Source organism: Chiloscyllium plagiosum, unplaced genomic scaffold, assembly GCF_037043375.1.
Source record: "Chiloscyllium plagiosum isolate Xiang-an unplaced genomic scaffold, Cpla_swu_hap1 HiC_scaffold_25, whole genome shotgun sequence".
NCBI lineage: Eukaryota > Metazoa > Chordata > Chondrichthyes > Orectolobiformes > Hemiscylliidae > Chiloscyllium > Chiloscyllium plagiosum.
Window position 1 is genome coordinate 24,720,182 of NW_028270163.1, and position 19,751 is coordinate 24,739,932.

General features: G+C 41.0%; 1 protein-coding gene across 3 annotated transcripts in view; it reads left to right on the forward strand.

Moving 5' to 3' along the window:
• slc38a12 (solute carrier family 38 member 12) overlaps window positions 1-19,751 on the forward strand; it is a 218,135-nt gene that overhangs the window by 76,742 nt on the left and 121,642 nt on the right. For all 3 annotated transcript variants that reach the window (XM_088000518.1, XM_088000519.1, XM_043714560.2), the window contains exon 7: window positions 11,517-11,616. In XM_088000518.1, coding sequence (XP_087856644.1) covers window positions 11,517-11,616 — 100 coding nt within the window. The remainder of the gene's footprint in view (window positions 1-11,516; window positions 11,617-19,751) is intronic.

The following is a 19,751-nucleotide window of genomic DNA, read 5'->3' on the forward strand; positions in this document are numbered from 1 at the left end:
GTGATGTGTAGGTGAGGTGCATGAGTCAGGGTAAATATCTGCTAATAGGGTGGAGAAATGGGTCTGGGCGGGCTACTCTTCAGAGGTTCGGTGTGGTCTTGTTAGGCCGAAGGGCCTGCTTCCACACTGTAGGATTCTGTAATTCTAAGTGACAAAACTGATCGATTGAGGGCTGTAAATGTCACACATGGATTTCAGTAACGCTTTTGATAAGATGTCCCACACATGGCTGATGGTGAAAGTGTACTATCTAGATGGATAAAGAACTTGTTGAGCAAGAGGAACATTCTCAAAATAGAGAACTGTATCCAGTGGTGTTCCACAGGGATTGGTGCTGGGACCACTATTTGTGTTATACATAAATGATCTGCAGGAAGGTAAAGGTGGTGTGATTATCAAGTTTGCAGATGACACAAAGATTGGTGGAGTAGCAGATAGTGAAGGGGACTATCAGAGAATACAAAAGAATATAGATAGTTTGGAGAGTTGGGTGGAGAAATGGCAGATGTTCTTCAATCTGGGCAAATGCGAGGTGATGCATTTTGGAAGATCCCATTCAAGACCAAACTATATGGTAAATGGAAAAGTCGTGGGGGAAATTGATGTACACAGAGACCTGAGTGTTCAGGTCCATTGTACCCTTAAGGTGGTAATGCAAGTCGACAGTGGTCAAGAAGGCATTGGCCTGCTTTCCTTCATCGGATGGGGTATTGAGTGCAAGTGCTGGCATGTCATGTTACAATTGTTTAAGACTTGGGTTTTGCGACATTTGGAATACTGTGTACAGTTCTGATGGCCATGGATTACTAGGAGTCTTGAGTTCAAAGTGTGGAGGGGAAAAGGTTAAGGGAGATATGCGTGGAAGATCTTTATGCAGAAGCTGGTGGGTGCCTGGAATATGTTGCCAGCAGAGCTGGGCACGATAGATGTATCTGGATAGTTAGATGAATGGACAGAGAGCAGAGGCAAACAGATCCTTAGAAAATAGGCAACAGATTTAGAGGATCTGGATTGGCATGGGGTTGGAGGGCCGAAGGGCCTGTTCCTGTGCTGTAAGTTTTCTTGGTTCTTTCATTACAAATTCTGATCGTTCACTATGATTGATGCATGGTTATTAGTTCCTGATGTATAATCCAATACTCAAGAGAAATCGATGTTATTTATGAACATGAAGCATGCCTGGAATGGAGAGTGGAAGTTTTCCTTGAACACTCTCTCTCGCTTAATTGCAAGCTGATGTTACCTACACATGGATCAAGTGTGCACGTGAGCTTTGACTGTGGAACCTTACCAGATAATTGGGTAGGAAATACAGCATTAGGGCAGACAGTTGTCATAATCTTGTCGCAGGAATAGTAATCCAGAAACCCATGCAATGTTCAGGAGGACCTGGGTTCAAATCCTAATGTGACGAAGTTGATTTAAAATTCCAAAAAAACTGGAATTTAACTGTTTAAATCCTGAAACCATTGTTGATTGTGGCGGAGATGGGGCGGGGGCACATCTGATTCACTATCCTTTAGGGAAGACAAACTGCCCCTCTTACCTGGTCTGGTCTACATGTGGCTTCAACTGCATGGCAATATGTTTGAGCTCTTAACATTCCTTTGACATGGCCCGGCAAACCATTTGGTTGTGTTAATAGTTTTTAAAACAGCTCAAAAAGAATGAAATCGGACAGGCCACTTGGCATCAAGTAAAATGTTGGAAAAGACAATAGTATACTCAGCCCTGTTGACCCGACAAAGTTCTCCTTACCAATCTGGGGATTTGTGCAAAAAGTCTGAGAGCTGTCTCAGACTTAACAACTTCACCTGACAAGATTAGAATGGCGCTGGAAAAGCTTAGCAGGTTAGGCAGCATCCGAGGAGCAGCAAAATCGACGTTTTGGGCAAAAGCCCTTCATCAGGAAACTGATTCCTGATGAAGGGCTTTTGCCCGAAACATCGATTTTCCTGCTTGGATGGTGCGTGACCTGCTGTGCTTTTCCAGCACCATTCTAGTCTTGACTCTGATCTCCAGCATCTGCAGTCCTCACTTTCGCCTAACTTCACCTGACAGTCTCACACCGATCAAAACCTTAGATACATTGTATTGGTAAGAATATCCATTGCACAGGATAGAAAAGGGACCTAAGGGGCAACTTTTTCACGCGGAGGATGATGTGTGGGTGTGGAATGAGCTGCTAGATGAAGTAGTGGAGGCTGGTACAATTGCAACATTTAAAAAGCATCAGGATTGGTATATGAATAGGAAGGGTTTAGAGGGATATGGGTCAAGTGCTGGCAAATGGGACTAGATTTATGTAGGCTATCTGGTCAACATGGAAGAGTTGGACTGAAGGGTCTGTTTCCGTGCTGTACCTCTCTGACTCTAAATGGGATAGACTTTGAACAGAGAGATCAACTCAAGACAAGGCATTCGTGAAGTAATTTGGGTCATGGTGCAGCAGAATTGTACTTGAACACAATCTATACTTCATGGTCTAGCATATCCCCTATACTCTCTCAACCATCAAGCTAGGGGATCAGCCTTGTTGAGTAAATTATGCAGGAGAGTTTGACAGGGCAGTATCAGTCATATAAAATTGAGGTGCCAACTTGGTGAAGCTATAAATGGGACAACTGAGCAACTCACTAGAGTAGCAGGCTCTATAAACAACATCTGAGGGGGACCCTCGCACATCAGTGCAAAAGATGAGACTGGAGCCAATTTGATTTCTAGAATCACCGTTTCAGAAATAGATATTTCAACCTTGTTGAGCCAGCTGTACCATTCTGTATGATTTTGGCTGGTCCTCTGACCTCCATGTCATGTTCTCACTTTCTATTCATGCTTTAATCTCAATTTAACAAACTTTGTAGAATGTGTTGTAACCTAGACTTTCCAGCCTTCTATGATTAGAAATTCGACAGGTTGGCCAGTGGTTGAGTGAAGCGATGTTTCCTTACCTCAATCCTACATGTTGTATTCCACATCATGAAACTGTGATCCTTGATATAGATGGGCTATGTGTTATCGAGAAATTGTAGGAGGCATTGGCATTGCAAGGTTTAAGTCCTGAAAACATTCTCATTATTGTGCAGACGTCATGTACTCCTATCCAAGCTGTTTCAGCACACCTACAGTACTGGCACCTACCTTCCAATGTGAAACATTGCCTAAGTATGTCTGCACACATGGGACACATGCAACTTGGCAATTATTGTCTCATCAGCTGTTACAGGAAAGATTTTAAGCTGGAGAGAGTTCAGAAGAAACTGAACCTGATGTTGGGAATAAAGGATGAGAGGCTGGAAAATTTTTCACTGGAGCTTAGGAGGTTGAGAGGTGACCTTAGACGGGTTTATAGAATCATAAGAGGTACAGATGAGGTAAATGGTAAGTGTCTTTTCCATAGTGTGGGACATTTCAAGACTGGGGGCCACATTTTTAAGTTGGGAGGAGAAAGATACAAAAAGAGGGGCAATTTTATTTTAACCCGTGGTTCATGTGTGGAATTGAGTGGAAGTGGTGGACGCAGGTACGCTTAGAATATTTAAAAGACATTTAGTTAACTACATGAACAGGCAAGATTTGGAGGTATATGGGCTGAGTGCTGGTAGATGGGATTAGTTTAGGTTGGGATTATGAATGGCATGGAGTGGTAGTATGGTTGGACCAAAGGGTATTTTTCTGCGCTGGAAAACTTTTACTGTAACTCAACTCTTGACCATCTGTAAATTGACAGAAGATGTCCTCAACAATGCTATTGAGCAGTACTTAGCAATACCTGTCTACTGATACTCACTTTATAATATGCCAGGGTTACTTAGCTCCTAACCTCATGGCAACCGTAGTTCAAACATGGACAACAGAGGTGAGCTGGGAATGACTGCCCTTGCCATCAGGACTGTATTTGATTGTGGTGTCAAGGAGCCTTAGCAAAGTTGCAGTCAATGGTGACCTGGGAAAGCTCTCTGCTGGTTGGAGTCATTTGTAGCTCAAAGCTAGTTGGAGACAACTCTTCACTACTCGAGGCCTTCTCTGCTGGCATTCCTCAAGTTTGTGTTCTCGGGTCAGCCATCTTAGCTGCTTCATCAATGAACCTTCCTCGAAGTGAGGATGTTCACTTACCATTTGTGCGATGCATTGTACATTGACCATCATGATACTGAAATAGTTAGTGTCCAAACCTGGTCACTATCCAAGTTGCAGCTGACCAGTAGCAGTGAATATTTGCACCACAAGTGCCAGATTATGATTCTCTCCACACAGACAATCGTCTGAGGCTGGAATCGAACCTGGGACCCTGGTGCTGTGAGGCAGCAGTGCTAAACTGGGCAAGCCTTATAAATATAGTGGCTATGTTATGACACAGCAGTGAGCCCCTCTGTTAATTAAAAGAAACAACCAGAAAAGCACTCCTTGCTTCATTATCTGTTAAAATATGATTGACAGAGAACTCCCAAATTCCACTATTTGATGAAAATAACATCAGTTTATTTTTTAACTCTAAAAGTGAGCATTAAACAACTATTCATTACACTCAGCCCCCTTTCCTCTTAACTGTTTATTACCTGTGTCCAATTCTATGACAATATGCTGTTCCAATAAGACACAGATTAAAATTACATCAACTTAATTTCAAAACCATACAGCTGCTGTTAGTTTCTGTGACTTCACTCTTCCGGCTGCTGAATTCCCTGGGTCAGCTTCTTTCTGTGTACTGAGAGTATGTTTCATGTGAAACCCTACCTTTTGGTAGGGTGTTTGCTAATTTCTTGGGTCTCTCTTGATGGTAGTTGCTCTCCCTCCAATATTCAAAATGCCTGCATTTTTATACTCCCAAAATCAGATCATTTCATTGGTTTACTGTTGGCAAAACAATAAATTCAAACTCTGGGTTTTAGGACTCTGGAGCATAATTTAAACTGTTAAATTTGAATTGTTGTCAAAACGGCAATCAAAACTCGGGTATCCATTTCACAGCCAAATGTCACGTTTTCAATTTTTCAGTACACTCTGGGACTGCCGCCTAGTCATACATGTGCTTGTAATCTCTCTGTTCAGAACAGCATTCATGCTATCTTAAAGATACAGTGCATGCCTTCAACTTCATAACAGATATAAGAACAAGTCAGAATCTAGGAACTGCACTGAGTAACTCATCCCCTGACAACTCAAAGCCTGTCCACCACCTATAAAGCACAAGTTAGGAGTGTAATGGAATACTCCCCACTTGTCTGGATGAATACAGCTTCAACAACACTTGAAGTCCATTTGTTGATACAGTGTTAACAAACATTTAATCCCTCCACCATTACTTCGTCAAATAATATGTGCCATTTGCAAGGTACATTGCAGAAATTCACCAAGACACCTGAGATGTCTGCCAAACCATGATCACTCCCATCGTGATGGACAAGGGTTACAAGTATGTATAAAGACCACCACCTGCAAGTTCCTCTTCTGAGCTATCCTCTTTCCTGTGATGATACTGTGGCTTTGAGGTGTAATATTTCCTGTTTTTTTTTCTGAACAAAGATTGTGAGGCAGAGATGCCAAGCAGTCTGCTCCAAAACCAGTAAGTAAACAGCTTGTGAGGCTTTGGATTTTTAAAAAAATGTTGGTAGAAAAGTAGCAACCTGAATGGGTGGGGTCAAGCTCCCACAGATCCAGGATTTTTTTCACTTTAACCTTCAGTTGCTGAGGTCTTTAAGCTGGATGTGGAAGCTAATGTCCCCCTTAATTAGTAGCTGTTAGTACGTATATTACTGAAGTGTTTCGATAGTTTAAAAAGTGTTTTGTTTCCAGCCTGGTAGTTAGACAAATCGAATTGCATTTGGAATACAATATCTTATGCTTACCTTGAAAATAAGAACATGTTATGGTCTCGACTATCTTAATATATTTTGAGGGGACCTGGTCTGGTCCATAACATTTCTAATTTAGAAGTAGGTCACTCTTAGATCAAATGTCATTAGGTTAAAATCTTGCAACTCCCTGACAGCACTATGATCTACCCACACCAAATAGACAGACAGTTCAGGAAGAAAGCAATCAGGGATAGGCCTTAGACTGGCTCAGCCAGTGATGCCCACATTGCCTCGTCTTTATTATTATCCAGTGTTGCTTGAGAGTCCAGCAGATGGTTGAGATAGTGCTTGTAAGCAGCTTTTGGAGTAGATTTTTTGTCTTCAGCTTTTCTAACGTTTTCTCCTATAAATTCTACAAAGTTTGTTAAATTGAGATTAAAGCATGAACAGAAAGTGAGAACATGACATGGAGTCAGAGGACCAGCCAAAATCATGCAGAATGGTACAGCAGGCTCAACAAGGTTGAAATATCTATTTCTGAAACTGTGGTTCTAGAAATCAAATTGGCTCCAGTCTCATCTTTTGCACTGATGTGCGAGGGTCCCCCTCAGATGTTGTTTATAGAGCCTGCTACTCTAGTGAGTTGCTCAGTTGTCCACCATCATTCATGATAGCATGTGGCAAGATTACACAGCTTAGCTAGGACCATCACATGCTGCTTACACTGTCTGGGATGCAAGTAGTCCCATTTATAGCTTCACCAAGTTGGCACCTCAATTTTATACGACTGATACTGCCCTGTCAAACTCTCCTGCACAATTTACTCAACAAGGCTGATCCCCTAGCTTGATGGTTGAGAGAGTATAGGGGATATGCTAGACCATGAAGTATAGATTGTGTTCAAGTACAATTCTGCTGCACCATGACCCAAATTACTTCACGAATGCCTTGTCTTGAGTTGATCTCTCTGTTCAAAGTCTATCCCATTTAGAGTCAGAGAGGTACAGCACGGAAACAGACCCTTCAGTCCAACTCTTCCATGTTGACCAGATAGCCTACATAAATCTAGTCCCATTTGCAGTGATGCCTTTTAAATGTTGCAATTGTACCAGCCTCCACTACTTCATCTAGCAACTCATTCCACACCCACACATCATCCTCCGCGTGAAAAAGTTGCCCCTTAGGTCCCTTTTCTATCCTGTGCAATAGATATTCTTACCAATACAATGTATCTAAACTTTGTAGAATGTGTTGTAACCTAGACTTTCCAGCCTTCTATGGTTAGAAATTCCACAGGTTGGCCAGTGTTTGAGTGAAGCTATGTTTCCTTACCTCAGTCCTACATGTTGTATTCCACATCATGAAACTGGGGAAGGTGGGACCTGTACAAGAAGGATGGGTTGCATCTGAACTGGAAGGGGACCAATGTCCTGGGTGGAAGGTTTGCTCGAGTAGTTCGAGAGGGTTTAAACTAGAATGGCAGGGGGGTGGGAACCTGAGCTGTATACCGGAGGTGAGAGTTGATGCAGATCAGATATAGCAAGAGGTAGACCAGCTAGTGGGAAGGATTTTCCTGGCAAGAAACCAAAGTATCAGTTAAAGTGTGTTTGCTTTCACACAGAGTATCAGGAATAAAAGTGACGAACTTAGAGCATGGATCAGTACCTGGTGCTATGATGTTGTGGCCATAAGAGGCGTGGGTTTCTCAGGGGCAGGAATGGTTGCTGGATGTTCCAGGGTTTAGAGCATTTAAAAAGAATAGGGAGGGGGGATAAAAGAGGAGGGGGTGTAGCACTACTAATCAGAGAGGGTATCACAGCTGCAGAAGCTTCCATTGTCGAGGAAGATCTGCCTACCGAGTCAGTATGGGTGGAAATTAGGAACAGCAAGGGAGCAGTCACCTCTTTAGGGGTTTACTACAGGCCCCCCAATAGCAGCAGGGAGATGAAAGAAAGCATAGGTCGGCAGATTTTGGAAAAGTGTGGACATAGTAGGGTTGTTGTAATGGGTGACTTTAACTTTCCCAATATTGATTGGAACCTCCTTCGAGCAGAAGATTTGAATGGAGCTGTTTTTGTAAGGTGTGTTCAGGAGGGTTTCCTAACTCAGTACGTTGACAGGAGGACGAGGGGAGAGGCCATTCTAGACTTAGTGCTCAGAAACGAGCCGGGGCAGGTATCAGATCTTGTGGTGGGAGAACATTTTGGTGATACTGCCTCACATTCTACATAGCTATGGAGAAGGAGAGGATGAGGTAAAATGGGAGGATATTTAATTGGGGAAGAGGAAACTATGATGCAATTAGACATGAGTTAGGAAGCATGAATTGGGAGCAATTGTTCCATGGTAAAGGCACTATAGACATGTGGAGACTTTTTAAGGAACAGTTGTTGCAAGTGATGAATAAATATGTCCCTCTGAGACAGGCAAGAAGGGGTAAGATAAAGGAACCTTGGATGACGAGAGTGGTGGACCTTCTCGTCAAAAGGAAGAGGGTAGCTTACATAAGGTGGAGGAAGCTAGGGTCAAGCTCAGCTCTACAGGATTACAGGCAGGCGAGGAAGGAACTTTAAAATGGCCTGAGGAGAGCCAGGAAGGGGGCACGAAAAGGCTTGGCAGAACGGATTAGGGAGAACACAAAGGCATTTTGCACTCAAGTGAGGAATAAGAGAATGGTCAAAGAAAGTAGGGCCGATCAGGGATAGCAAAGGGAATTTGTGTGTGGAGTCTGAGGACATAGGGGAAGCCCTAAATGAGTTTTTTGCTTCTGGCTTTACAAAAGAAACAAACTTTGTAGTGAATGAAACCTCTGAAGAGCAGGTGTGCGTGCTGAAATGGATAGAGATAGAGATGTGCTGAAAATTTTGTCAAACATTAAGATTGACAAGTCGCCAGGCCCGGACCAGATTTGTCCTCGGCTGCTTTGGGAAATGAGAAATACAATTGCTTTGCCACTTGCGAAGATCTTTTCATCTTCACTCTCCACTGGAGTCTTACCTGAGGACTGGAGAGAGGCAAATGTAATTCCTCTCTTCAAGAAAGGAAATAGGGAAATCCCTGGCAATTACAGACCAGTAAGCCTCACGTCTGTTATCTGCAAGGTGTTAGAAAGGATTCTGAGGGATCGGATTTATGACCATCTGGAAGAGCATGGCTTGATTAAATGCAGTCAACACTGCTTTGTGAGGGGCAGGTCCTGCCTCACAAACCTTATCGAGTTCTTTGAGGATGTGACTAGAAAAGTTGATGAGGGTCGAACTGTGGATCTGGTGTATATGGACTTCAGCAAGGCATTTGATAAGGTTCCCCATGGTAGGCTCATTCAGAAGGAATGGGATTCAGGGGAACATAACTGTCTGGATACAGAATTGGTTGGCCAACAGAAGACAGCGAGTGGTAGTAAAAGGAAATCATTCTGCCTGGGAGTCAGTGGTGAGTGGTGTTCCACAGGGCTCTGTCCTTGGGCCTGTACTGTTTGTAATTTTTATTAATGACTTGGATGAGGTGATTGAAGGATGGGTCAGCAAGTTTGCAGACGACACAAAGGTTGGAGGTGTCGTTGACAGTATAGAGGGCTGTTGTCGGCTACAGCGGGACATTGACAGGATGCAGACATGGGCTGAGATGTGGCAGATGGAGTTCAACCTGGATAAATGCGAGGTGATGCATTTTGGAAGGTCAAATTTGAAAGCTGAGTACAGGATTAAGGATAGGATTCTTGGCAGTGTGGAGGAACAGAGGGATCTTGGGGTGCAGGTACATAGATCCCTTAAAATGGCCACCCAAGTGGACAGGGCTGTTAAGAAAGCATATGGTGTTTTGGCTTTCATTAACAGGGGGATTGAGTTTAAGAGTCACGAGATCTTGTTGCAGCTCTATAAAACTTTGGTTATACCGCACTTGGAATACTGCGTCCAGTTCTGGTCGTCCTATTTTAAGAAAGATGTGGATGCTTTGGAGAGGGTTCAGAGGAGGTTTACCAGGATACTGCCTGGACTGGAGGGCTTATCTTATGAGGAGAGATTGACTGAGCTCTGATTTTTTTTCATTGGAGAAAAGGAGGAGGAGAGGGGACCTAATTGAGGTATACAAGATTACAAGAGGCATAGATAGAGTCGATAGCCAGAGACTATTTCCCAGGACAGAAATGACTAACATGAGGGGTCACAGTTTTAAGCTGGTTGGAGGAAAGTATAGAGGGGATGTCAGAGGTGGGTTCTTTACACAGTTGAGAGCAGGGAATGCGTTGTCAGCAGCAGTTGTGGAGGCAGGGTCATTGGGGACATTTAAGAGACTCCTGGACATGCATATGGTCACAGAAATTTGAGGGTGCATACATGATCAGTGGTCGGCACAACATCGTGGGCTGAAGGGCCTGTTCTGTGTAGTACTGTTCTATATAAATTACCTTTTTATGATCCTATTCTCAGAATTGTGGCAACCTTTTTGAATGAATGGACAAGTTACAATTTGTTCTGTAAGGTGATTGATAAGGATATGTACAGCTAATTCTATCCAGAATCAAAATTCTCACCAAAGCCAAACAAGGAATCTCTGTTTAATTCCTAGCCAATGCAAGGCAACCTTGCTTTTCTCTTCTCACCAAGGCTATTGGGGCAAAGTGGTATGTCCCCATCTTTGAGTCAAAAGCTCATGCCCCAACTGCCCCAGCCTTGTGTTGTCATAGCTATGAACAGGTTGATTAGAAACCATAAATCATCTTGAGCTCCGTGCATCAGGTTGTGTTTGACGGGCAGTATGAATTTTAAAAATCTAGTCTTCGCAGTTTTGGGCTAGTGGGCTCAGGTTTATGTTCTAGCTGGTCCAGAGCTATGTCATAATATTGCTGAGCCCCGCTTGATTACAGAGGGAGAGCATTCACAGTGGTACTTTGTTTTTTGAGTAGTCCTCTGATAAGCACATGTTGATGGGAAGACTGGCTTGCTTTTGCTTTGTACCCCAGGGTAGGAAGACCCATAGTGCTCAACTATTGTCTTGGCTGAGATCAGTTAGTTCAACACAGGATCAAATCTAGAACGATTAGATTAGATTCCCTACAGCGTGAAAACAGGCCCTTCGGCCCAACAAGTTCACACCAATCCTCCAAAGAGTAACCCACCCAGACCAATTTCCCTCTGGCTAATGCACCTAATATTCGGGCAATGTAGTATGGCCAATTCACCTTCCCTGCACATCTTTGGACTGTGGGAGGAAATCGGAGCACCTGGAGGAAACCCACGCAGACACTGGAAGAATGTGCAAACCCCAGACAGACAGTTGCCCGAGGCTTGAATTGAACTGTTGAGACAGCAGTGCTAACCACTGAGCCACCATGCCGCCCTAGATAATGTTAGTTAGGTGGTCATGTTTACCTGTCAGGTGTTGGTGTACTTGTATGTGGTCTTTACTCACATCCTGAAAATAAATTATAATTGAAAGAAATCATAATTCTTCTTGTAATTGATTGGGAAAAAAAGAAAGCAATGAAGTGATGTTTCGCATTTGTTGTTCCCTTGGTGACTAATCTTTTAAATAAGCACAAAGACAAAAAGGACAGATTGCTGCACAGGTCAGTCTTGGCAGCGCTTGCTGCTGTATCAAGTGCCAATAACTGAAAATAAAGTTGGTGGCAGATAAGAGCATCTGTCTTTGTACAAAGGTTTGAGAATACATATGGGTTGCATCATCTTTAATTTGTTTTGTTTCTTTCCCCCACAGTGGGAGTCAACATGTTCTACATCTGCATCATAATCTACCTCTATGGGGATCTGGCGATCTACGCAGCTGCTGTCCCATATTCCCTCACTGAAGTAGTCTGGTAAGTGCTCAATTGATGCTGTTGCCCTTCATTTAACTGCAATGTCAGTGAGATTGTTACTGCCCTCTCGAATATTGGTTTGTCCAATTTTGTGATGAATGATCTCAGTTATTCTAAAACAACAAAATAGCAAGAGACAAAAAGAAAATTGATCATCGGGACAGCAGCAGAATAACCATCAGAATTTCATTTTTATTAGTTGTTATGTGACTTCCTTCTCATCAATATTGCAGCAAAATAGCATCTAATTTGTTGGCGGCTGCTAAATTGAAACCCTAACCGTTAACCATGGTTTTGCCTTGGTATTGTTCACTTGTGTCGCTGAAAGTTAAAAATGTGCCAGACTCATTAAATCTAATTTTTGCGTTAACAACGAGAAATATCGTGATTCAGCGCAGGTAATCTCACCTGGTGTCAATCAGCAGTCCCTTTCCTCAGTTGTTCAAAATTTGCAGCTTCATTGTACCAGTGTGATTTGTGCCATAAGCCCAAAGACATTGGTTGGCCATATTAATTAAATGCAAATTTTAATTACCCTGTACACAAACAGCAGGATATCAGAGCAGTTTTAATTTACAATTTAAATCAGTTAGTTTTGAATGACGAAATACCCCTCCAGGTATTTTGGAGGGGTTAAGACGTGGAAAACTAAAAGCAAGTAATGTTAAACCTGTTTTAAAAAAAACACTTTGCTGAAATGTTCTGTCCAAATCTGTACTTCACCCTTTTAGAAGGACCCTGAAACCATAGCAAAGAGTGTAGTTCCAGAAATAAGGGATTGCACTGCATGCGTTTCGACTGGAGAAGCTAAACACTTTTCTTTCATCTGTTGAGCAAACATAGTGAGGAAATACTTAACTGAAGTGTTTCAAATTGAGTTTAGAGCACCAAAAGAACTTATTGCCAGTGGCTCAAGGATCACTGACTGGCCCAAGTTTAAGATGATTGACGAAAAAAGACGAAAGCCAAGCTTTTTAAATGCAATGCAATTAAGATGTGCAAGGTGTTATTTGATTGAGTTCCAATCCTAGCTTTTTCCATTTACACCCATAATTGATGTTCCTCATCCTTGGGATAATTTTCTCCAATGTCTTCTGCACCCTTTACAAAGCAAGAACATTCTTTTTGAAATGATCTGAGAATTGAACAATATTTCACTTGCTGCCAAGGCAGTTTTTTTTTGTGAAGGTACATCCTAAGACCATAAATAGGAGCAGGAGTAGTTTGGGTCCCTCAAGCCTGCGATACCATTGAATAAGATTGTTACATATATATCCATTTTCCTAAAACCCAGAATTTTGCTTCATTTATAATTATTTCTCAAACTTGCCCTGGCACCTTTTAATAATTTGATCTCATATACCCTGGGTTTCTCCTGTCTCTCAGCTGTCCTATACTTATCATAGTTGCATCTTTTCATTTTAAATTTGTGTAGAAAGAGCAAGAGGCAATATATCACTTTGTATCAGACTTCAAACTAAAAGAGATGCCAGGTGAAGAGAAGTTTAGGATTTTAAGTCGATAACTTCATGCAATCAAACATGTAGCAGGGGCAAAGATCAGAGTAGCACTGGAGGGGACAGTTCTTAAGTGATTAAGGTCCACTCAGACAAAAATACTAAAAGAAATTAGAAGCTCTTTGCATGTTTTATGCATTCAGATCATAAGCTAGTTGAGCTAGTACCAGAAAAAGACGCACAGGGTTTTGATCTCCAGACTATTACAGATCTGGTCACCCAAGTTTTGAAGCTAAATATTCCAGGGCATACAATATTTCACAGACGAAATGGAAAGAAAGAAGGAATAAAAGTCATTCTTTGCTAACTTTGATTAATCCATGTTGACTCTGCCAGATGTCAAGTTATCCTTTTTGTCGTCTTTGTACCGCTAACAGATGAACAGGTTTTTAGTTCTCTATTCTTCTTTTTCTGTTAAATAGTAGAGTTAGACTTTACAACTTTGCAATCTGCAGGAATGTTTTCCAGAATCTAGAATTTTGAAAGATAACTGATGTCAATGCATCCCATAATCTCTAGCACCTCCAAGATTCTGGACTGTGGCTCCTCTGATCCAGGGCACTAATCAACCTTGTATCAAGCACTACCTCTTCACCAGTACAAATTTCTTTCACTTCTTCAGTTTTTCAAGGACCTTGGTTGTGTAGTATTTCTGGGAGACTTTTTGTCTTTTATGAAGATGACTACAAAGTAATAGAATTAATCCACTACTTTGATCTCCGCTACAGATCCTCCTATCACTTCCTCTAATGGACCCAGATATGTCTCAACTAATCTCTATTTTCACATGTAGCTGAAGCTTTTATACTCTGCTTTTGTTTCTCACTCGCTTGCATTTTTTTTAGTCTTCTCCCTTGAACAGTTTCTTAGATATCTTTTGTCATCTAAGTTTCTCCTAATCCTCAGGCTTACTCTTTGTGAAATATTTATGGAAGCCATTTGTTGGATCTAATAGTCTTGTCCTTAACCATCATTGATTCACTTTTCCCATTGAGTGTTTGTGCATTTTGAGAGATGTACTGTTGTTAACAGTGATATTATCTGTCTGTTGTCAAATTTAAGTTATCTCCTCATTCCACCATAGGCAGCTTACCCTGCAATTTTGTAGTTTACCTTCTCCAGATTTCAGAGCCCCATTTCAGAATGAGTTATCATGTTCAACTAAAGTGAAATTCTGTCATTAGTCACAATTTTTCGAAGGTTCATCGACAGCATGTTGATTAATTAGCCTATTTGTGTGACAATACACCATCTAAAATAGACCCATCCTTATGTCATTCTTGAATGTACTGCTTCAGGAACCCATTTCATGTACACTCCAGGCATGTGTCCTGCACAGCATTTGTTTACCCAGTCTATATGTAAATTTAAGTAATCCATTATTACTCATCTGTAATTTTCTACCTAGTTTGTCAAGTACCATCACATAGTTGTTGCCAACTTGTGTTCTGTTAAAACCCAAACAATGAGAGGTGAATCACTTGTGGTTAAAACTAAGACTGTATTAGATCAAATGTTTCCATGCCCAGCATTGCCACTACTTGCATACAAAGAACTCTCACCAGTGTTTGCTCCCCCTTGCTGTTTCTTGCCTCCAACCAAACAGTTCAGAAGATCTAAACATAATAGCAAAGATTCTCTGGAATACACTGACCATTATGTTATTAACGGTGTTGTCTGTATAATCTTTCCTGTTTTGCTCATCTTGAGTATTTAAAAACAAAATAATACTGTTTGGATGTTCAATTTTCATTCTTTGGTTACCCTCAAGTCTGTTTTTTGTAATGGAAAGTAAATCAAGCCCATTCACCTCAGTCACTTGAAATCATCAAGCTTGTGAATCCTGCGTGCAGTCAGCTCATCTTTAATTCAACCCTTTAACATTTTTCATTTTGATCGTATATGAAGCTTGCTTTGTCTTATTGTCTTCTAATTTGGTGCACTACTTCATGTTGCCTGTTTAGTTTCCAAGCTAAGTCAACCTAAGCTCCATCTGATTCCACCACCCCCCCCCTCTCCACAGCAACCAATCTTGCTTAAATCATCCCTAACTACATTGTGTACCTTCTTGAGGCTAATTTGACCTGATACTGTTGAGGTGTTACCTGTTCATAATGTATAGGTTCCATCTCTCCCAGAACTGGTTCTACAGTTGGGTTCGACATCACTTTTGTTGTGATGGTATCAGCATGAATGACAATTTCTGATTGTTCACACTCCTTCAGAACAATGTCCTACAACTGTTGCATGGCAAACTTGACCCTGATACCATTGTTGCAACATGACCTAGAGTTATGTCTATGGCCACAAGAACAAACATCTGTCTGTACTTGTAACAACTGCACTCTTCTGAGAAATTACTGCCTTAGGAGAGTATCCAAGATGCTACTTGAATTTAGCAAGTGTGATCCAGGAGACTTGTGCATTTAGCAGTCACCCACTTCCTAATTGCCTGCATGATCCTAACCTGTGGTGAGAGATTGTCTCCCGAAGCCTCTAGGTCTGTCTTCTGTGCGCCAGTCAATCTAACTGTCACTACTGTTCTGAAATCTGGACCTGAAGCTTGTAGAGCCACTGATGTTAAGCTGTGGGGCAGTCATCACTTGCCACGGGCTGTGTTCCACTTGAATGAGCTGCCTTGCCACACTTTAATTTTAACAACTGTTTATTGCAGTTACCACTTACTCACCAAGGAGTTCCTTCTGCACTTAGCTAAATACTCAAGGGTGGGAAGAAGAAAAGTCCATGTTCACAGAAATCTTCCTGCATCAAATCTTACCTGCTCAGTCTACTTAGTCTGCAGCCTTGTCGCTTACTAAGGAAGATAGGATAATCTAGATTTGAGTCAGTGCCAAGCATTAGTGTTGAAAAACTTAAGTAGTCACAAAATGTTGATTTGAAGAAAGGGGCAAGTGAGACTAATTTAACCCGGAATGCAAAAAGATTGTAAGAATGATCACGTGTATAGATGAAAGAATTTTCTCCTTGGATGCAGATATAAAAAAAATCATGGGAGTGACTGAAAGTCAGTTGGCACTAATATTTGGCATCTGCTCAGAATAGAAGACACATAGCAGAGGAAATGTCATCCTAAGGCTAATAAGAGGCACAACAGGCAGCAATTAACATCAACTTAGAAAATCTTAGAGAAACTCTGAACTGAAATCGAACAAATCATCATGAGCCGATGGTCTATGAATCTGCAAGAGATGGCTACTTAGATGTGCATATGTGGCTCCTCTGTTCTTGTACTTGGGAATTGTGAACTTTATTTTCTGTTGCCGTTTTTGTTCTTCCAAATAAAATTCATCTCTTCGTAGCTAATGAAATTAATGAAGGTATGTTTACCCATTCCTCTGGTTTCCCTGCTGTTTTTTTTGAGCTCTGTCCCTATCTTATTCACAAAGCTTCCAGGTTTGGGCAGAATATCCTAAATTCCCTGATTCTAGAATAACTAGCAGATTTAATGTCTAAATAAATTGCCACGTAGTCAAGAAAGGAGTGTGAAAATAAATGAAGAAATTATGTTCTGTTAGACTGATTGTTAGTTGCCAAGTTATTCACATATTCAAGAGTTGGTATCAAGGACACAGATCAAGTTTAATGTAACCAAATGTGAGACCATTCCCTTGGTCGTAAGAAAAACAGAATATTTTTGCAGTGTGTGAACTTTGTAAATGTCAATATTTGGAAACTTGAGTAAGCTTTTGCAAGGGAAAGATCAGCAAATTAGGGCCTGTGAGCCTTCATTGAAAGGGGATTGACGTATGCTAAACAATCTTGCTGCACTTTCTAAGTGGGAAATCAAACAAGCCTGCTACCTACACCTGAAATTCCTTTCTGACAGGCTTTGAAGTGCTAAAAGTGTTACTTCAGCTACAGTAGTCAGATATGTTTTTACTCAAGTAATTGATTATAGGTTTCTGTCTTGCAAAGGTAAGTTGTTCATTGTGTTTGCCAGCATTATCTAAGAGTTCAGATTCATTTCTCCTATTGGGAGCAATGCTTTTCTGCATTAAAAACTGAAGAAACTGCTGTTCTTCAGCCTTCATGATTGTCCATCAGATTTGTGGTGTCCTCAATTCGATGAGAGAAGACTCCAGAGTAAATTATGCAATTGGCCACAGTGATATGTACATAACGTCTTTTAAGTTCGTTGAGGCTTTAAGAAGGAATGTAGCAATAATAGTGAGGGAGATTTGGTACTGGTCTCTGCAACAAAGAGCAAGAGTTCAGATAGTTTTGTTGTTTGCCCAGTGCCAGGATTTGGGCTTTGGGCTATTTGCTATGAGTTGGAGAAGAATTTTCAGTTGAGCAGGAGTGGATCTTGTGGTTGTGGACAACATCAGTACAAGCAAACAAAGAAAAAAAAAGTTCTGCTTGGCGTGATGAAAAGTGAGGTGCCAAACTAATAAATAGACTTCAATGAAAATTTTCTTTGGCTTGCTACCTGTGTACCTGAAAATTGGAATAGGATGAATAAAATTCAAGATGTGATTGCCTGTCTCATACTAGTATGGGAGAAGTGGGTTTAAGTAATTGGTGCATTGGAAGCAGAACTGGGGCAAACAGGATTTATACCACATGGGACAGTGTATATGAACTATATTAAGACTCGTGTCTTGGTGAGCAGCAAAACGAAGAAGCTGAGGGGTTGCCATACTGAAGCATGGGATTGAGGGGTCTGGGTTAGGTAAATGTCATACATCAAGGGGGTGAATTGAGACAGGAAGGTCAAATGCAAACATGGAAATGAAGGTTACAGAATAGCAGGAAGAGACTTGGAGAAGAACAGCTAACAGTATTTCAGCAGTCTAAGCTATTTCCAAAAAGAAAGCTCTGCAGCTGAATGTGCATTGCATTTATAACAAAATAAATGAATGATGGAGTCTAATGCTGAGAAATATGAAGTTTTGATAGGGAGAAAGGAAAAAAAAAGCATTATATAAACAGCACAGTGCTGAATCTTAGGATGCAAAGGCATTTAGGTGTTCTAATGTATGTGCCATAAAATTGGCCTGCGAGTACAGCAAGTGATTGAAGCAGCTAATGGAATGCTGTTATTTATTAGGGAAAGAGTTGAATATCATAGTAATGTTATGCAGGATGTCGGTAAGATCTCATCTCAAATACATTTTTGTTGCAATTTTGCTTCCCTAATCTTTCGAAGGGTGTAAATGCAATGTAAACAGCTCAAAGAAGTTTTCATAGAATAATACATGGAATGAACAGATTGTCTTATGAGGAAATATTGGGCAAGTTAGCTATGTTTACACTGGAGTTGAGAAGAGGGATGGGCAATTTAAGCAAAATGTATAATAATCAATGTCTGGACGCAATGAACTTTGAAAGATTGTTTACTCTTGGTGAATCCAGAGCTTGGGAGTTGTTTTGTAAAATTAGATTTCGCTATTTCAGGACCGATGTGGGGAAATCTTGTGCAGCTTTGAAACTCTGTCTCAGAAGGTGGGGTAGGTGGTGTCATTGAATATTTTTAAGGTGGAGGTAGATTTGTGTTGGGCAAAGGAATATCAGATTATCGGGCTAGGAATGTGCAATTTTAAACAGACAGAGCAGCCATGGTCTTGTAGGAGAACAAGTTTGAGAGGCCAAATAACCGACGACTTGTATCTCTGCTCACTTAGATATTTGATGTCTTCCCACAGTCTTAGCCTCCATCCATGGAATAGCGTGGAAGAAAAGCTGGTTGAGGACGTGATGTTCATCTTGAAATTGGGCATTGTCTCCATAGTTTTAGCCTATTGACATGACCATCTACTTCCTTGTCTTTACACCTTGGGTCCACCACCTCGGGAGGCCTAATTCCATCCCTCTCAAGAATGAAAATATCATGCATGATTGGCTGTTTATAAGGAGATGATCTGGAATTTTTGTGACTCAATCTTCCCATTGCCTTGTCAAATTCAGCCCTATGTTCTCATTGTAGTTTTCAGTGAGACATGTATTCGTGCTCATTGTATTATCAAAATAGTTTATGGTAGTGCCTTTCCTGGGATGGCTAAGCTGTTTCAAATTGGCAACCTTGATCAAATTGACATGGTGAAAATTCTGGAATGCTTTTCTGAACAGTGCTGTGTCCCTATATTCAAAGGATTGCACTGGTTTAGCAAGACAGTCCAATACCAACTTTTCCAGACCAATTAATGCTAAAGAAATTAGAAGCTCCCAAATCCAGTGAATGACTTTTTTTTTAAAAAAAAAATTAACCTTTGCTTGCAAGTCTTTATGCATTGATCTCCATAGTTGCCTTTTTGCTGACAAGCAAATAAGGTTTCTGTTTCAAGGCCGAATTCAGGCCCACTGACTACACAAATAAACATTGACTTTCTGATCCACTTTTCATCACTGGGTGTTGAGGACTGCTGCATTGAACAGTTCATTTGGCAGTAATTCTGACTGTCTAACTTGCATACATTTGATGTATTTGAGCGGGTGAGCATAGCATTGAGACTGTTTGCGAAATAATTTGAAGTTAGATTCAGTTTTTAATATATTTTTATTAAGAAAAAATAGATTTTTAAGTATTAAAACAAATACAAAACAAGGCAATTCAAAACAGTATAAAAATAGTACAAAACTAAACCCAAATAATAAAAA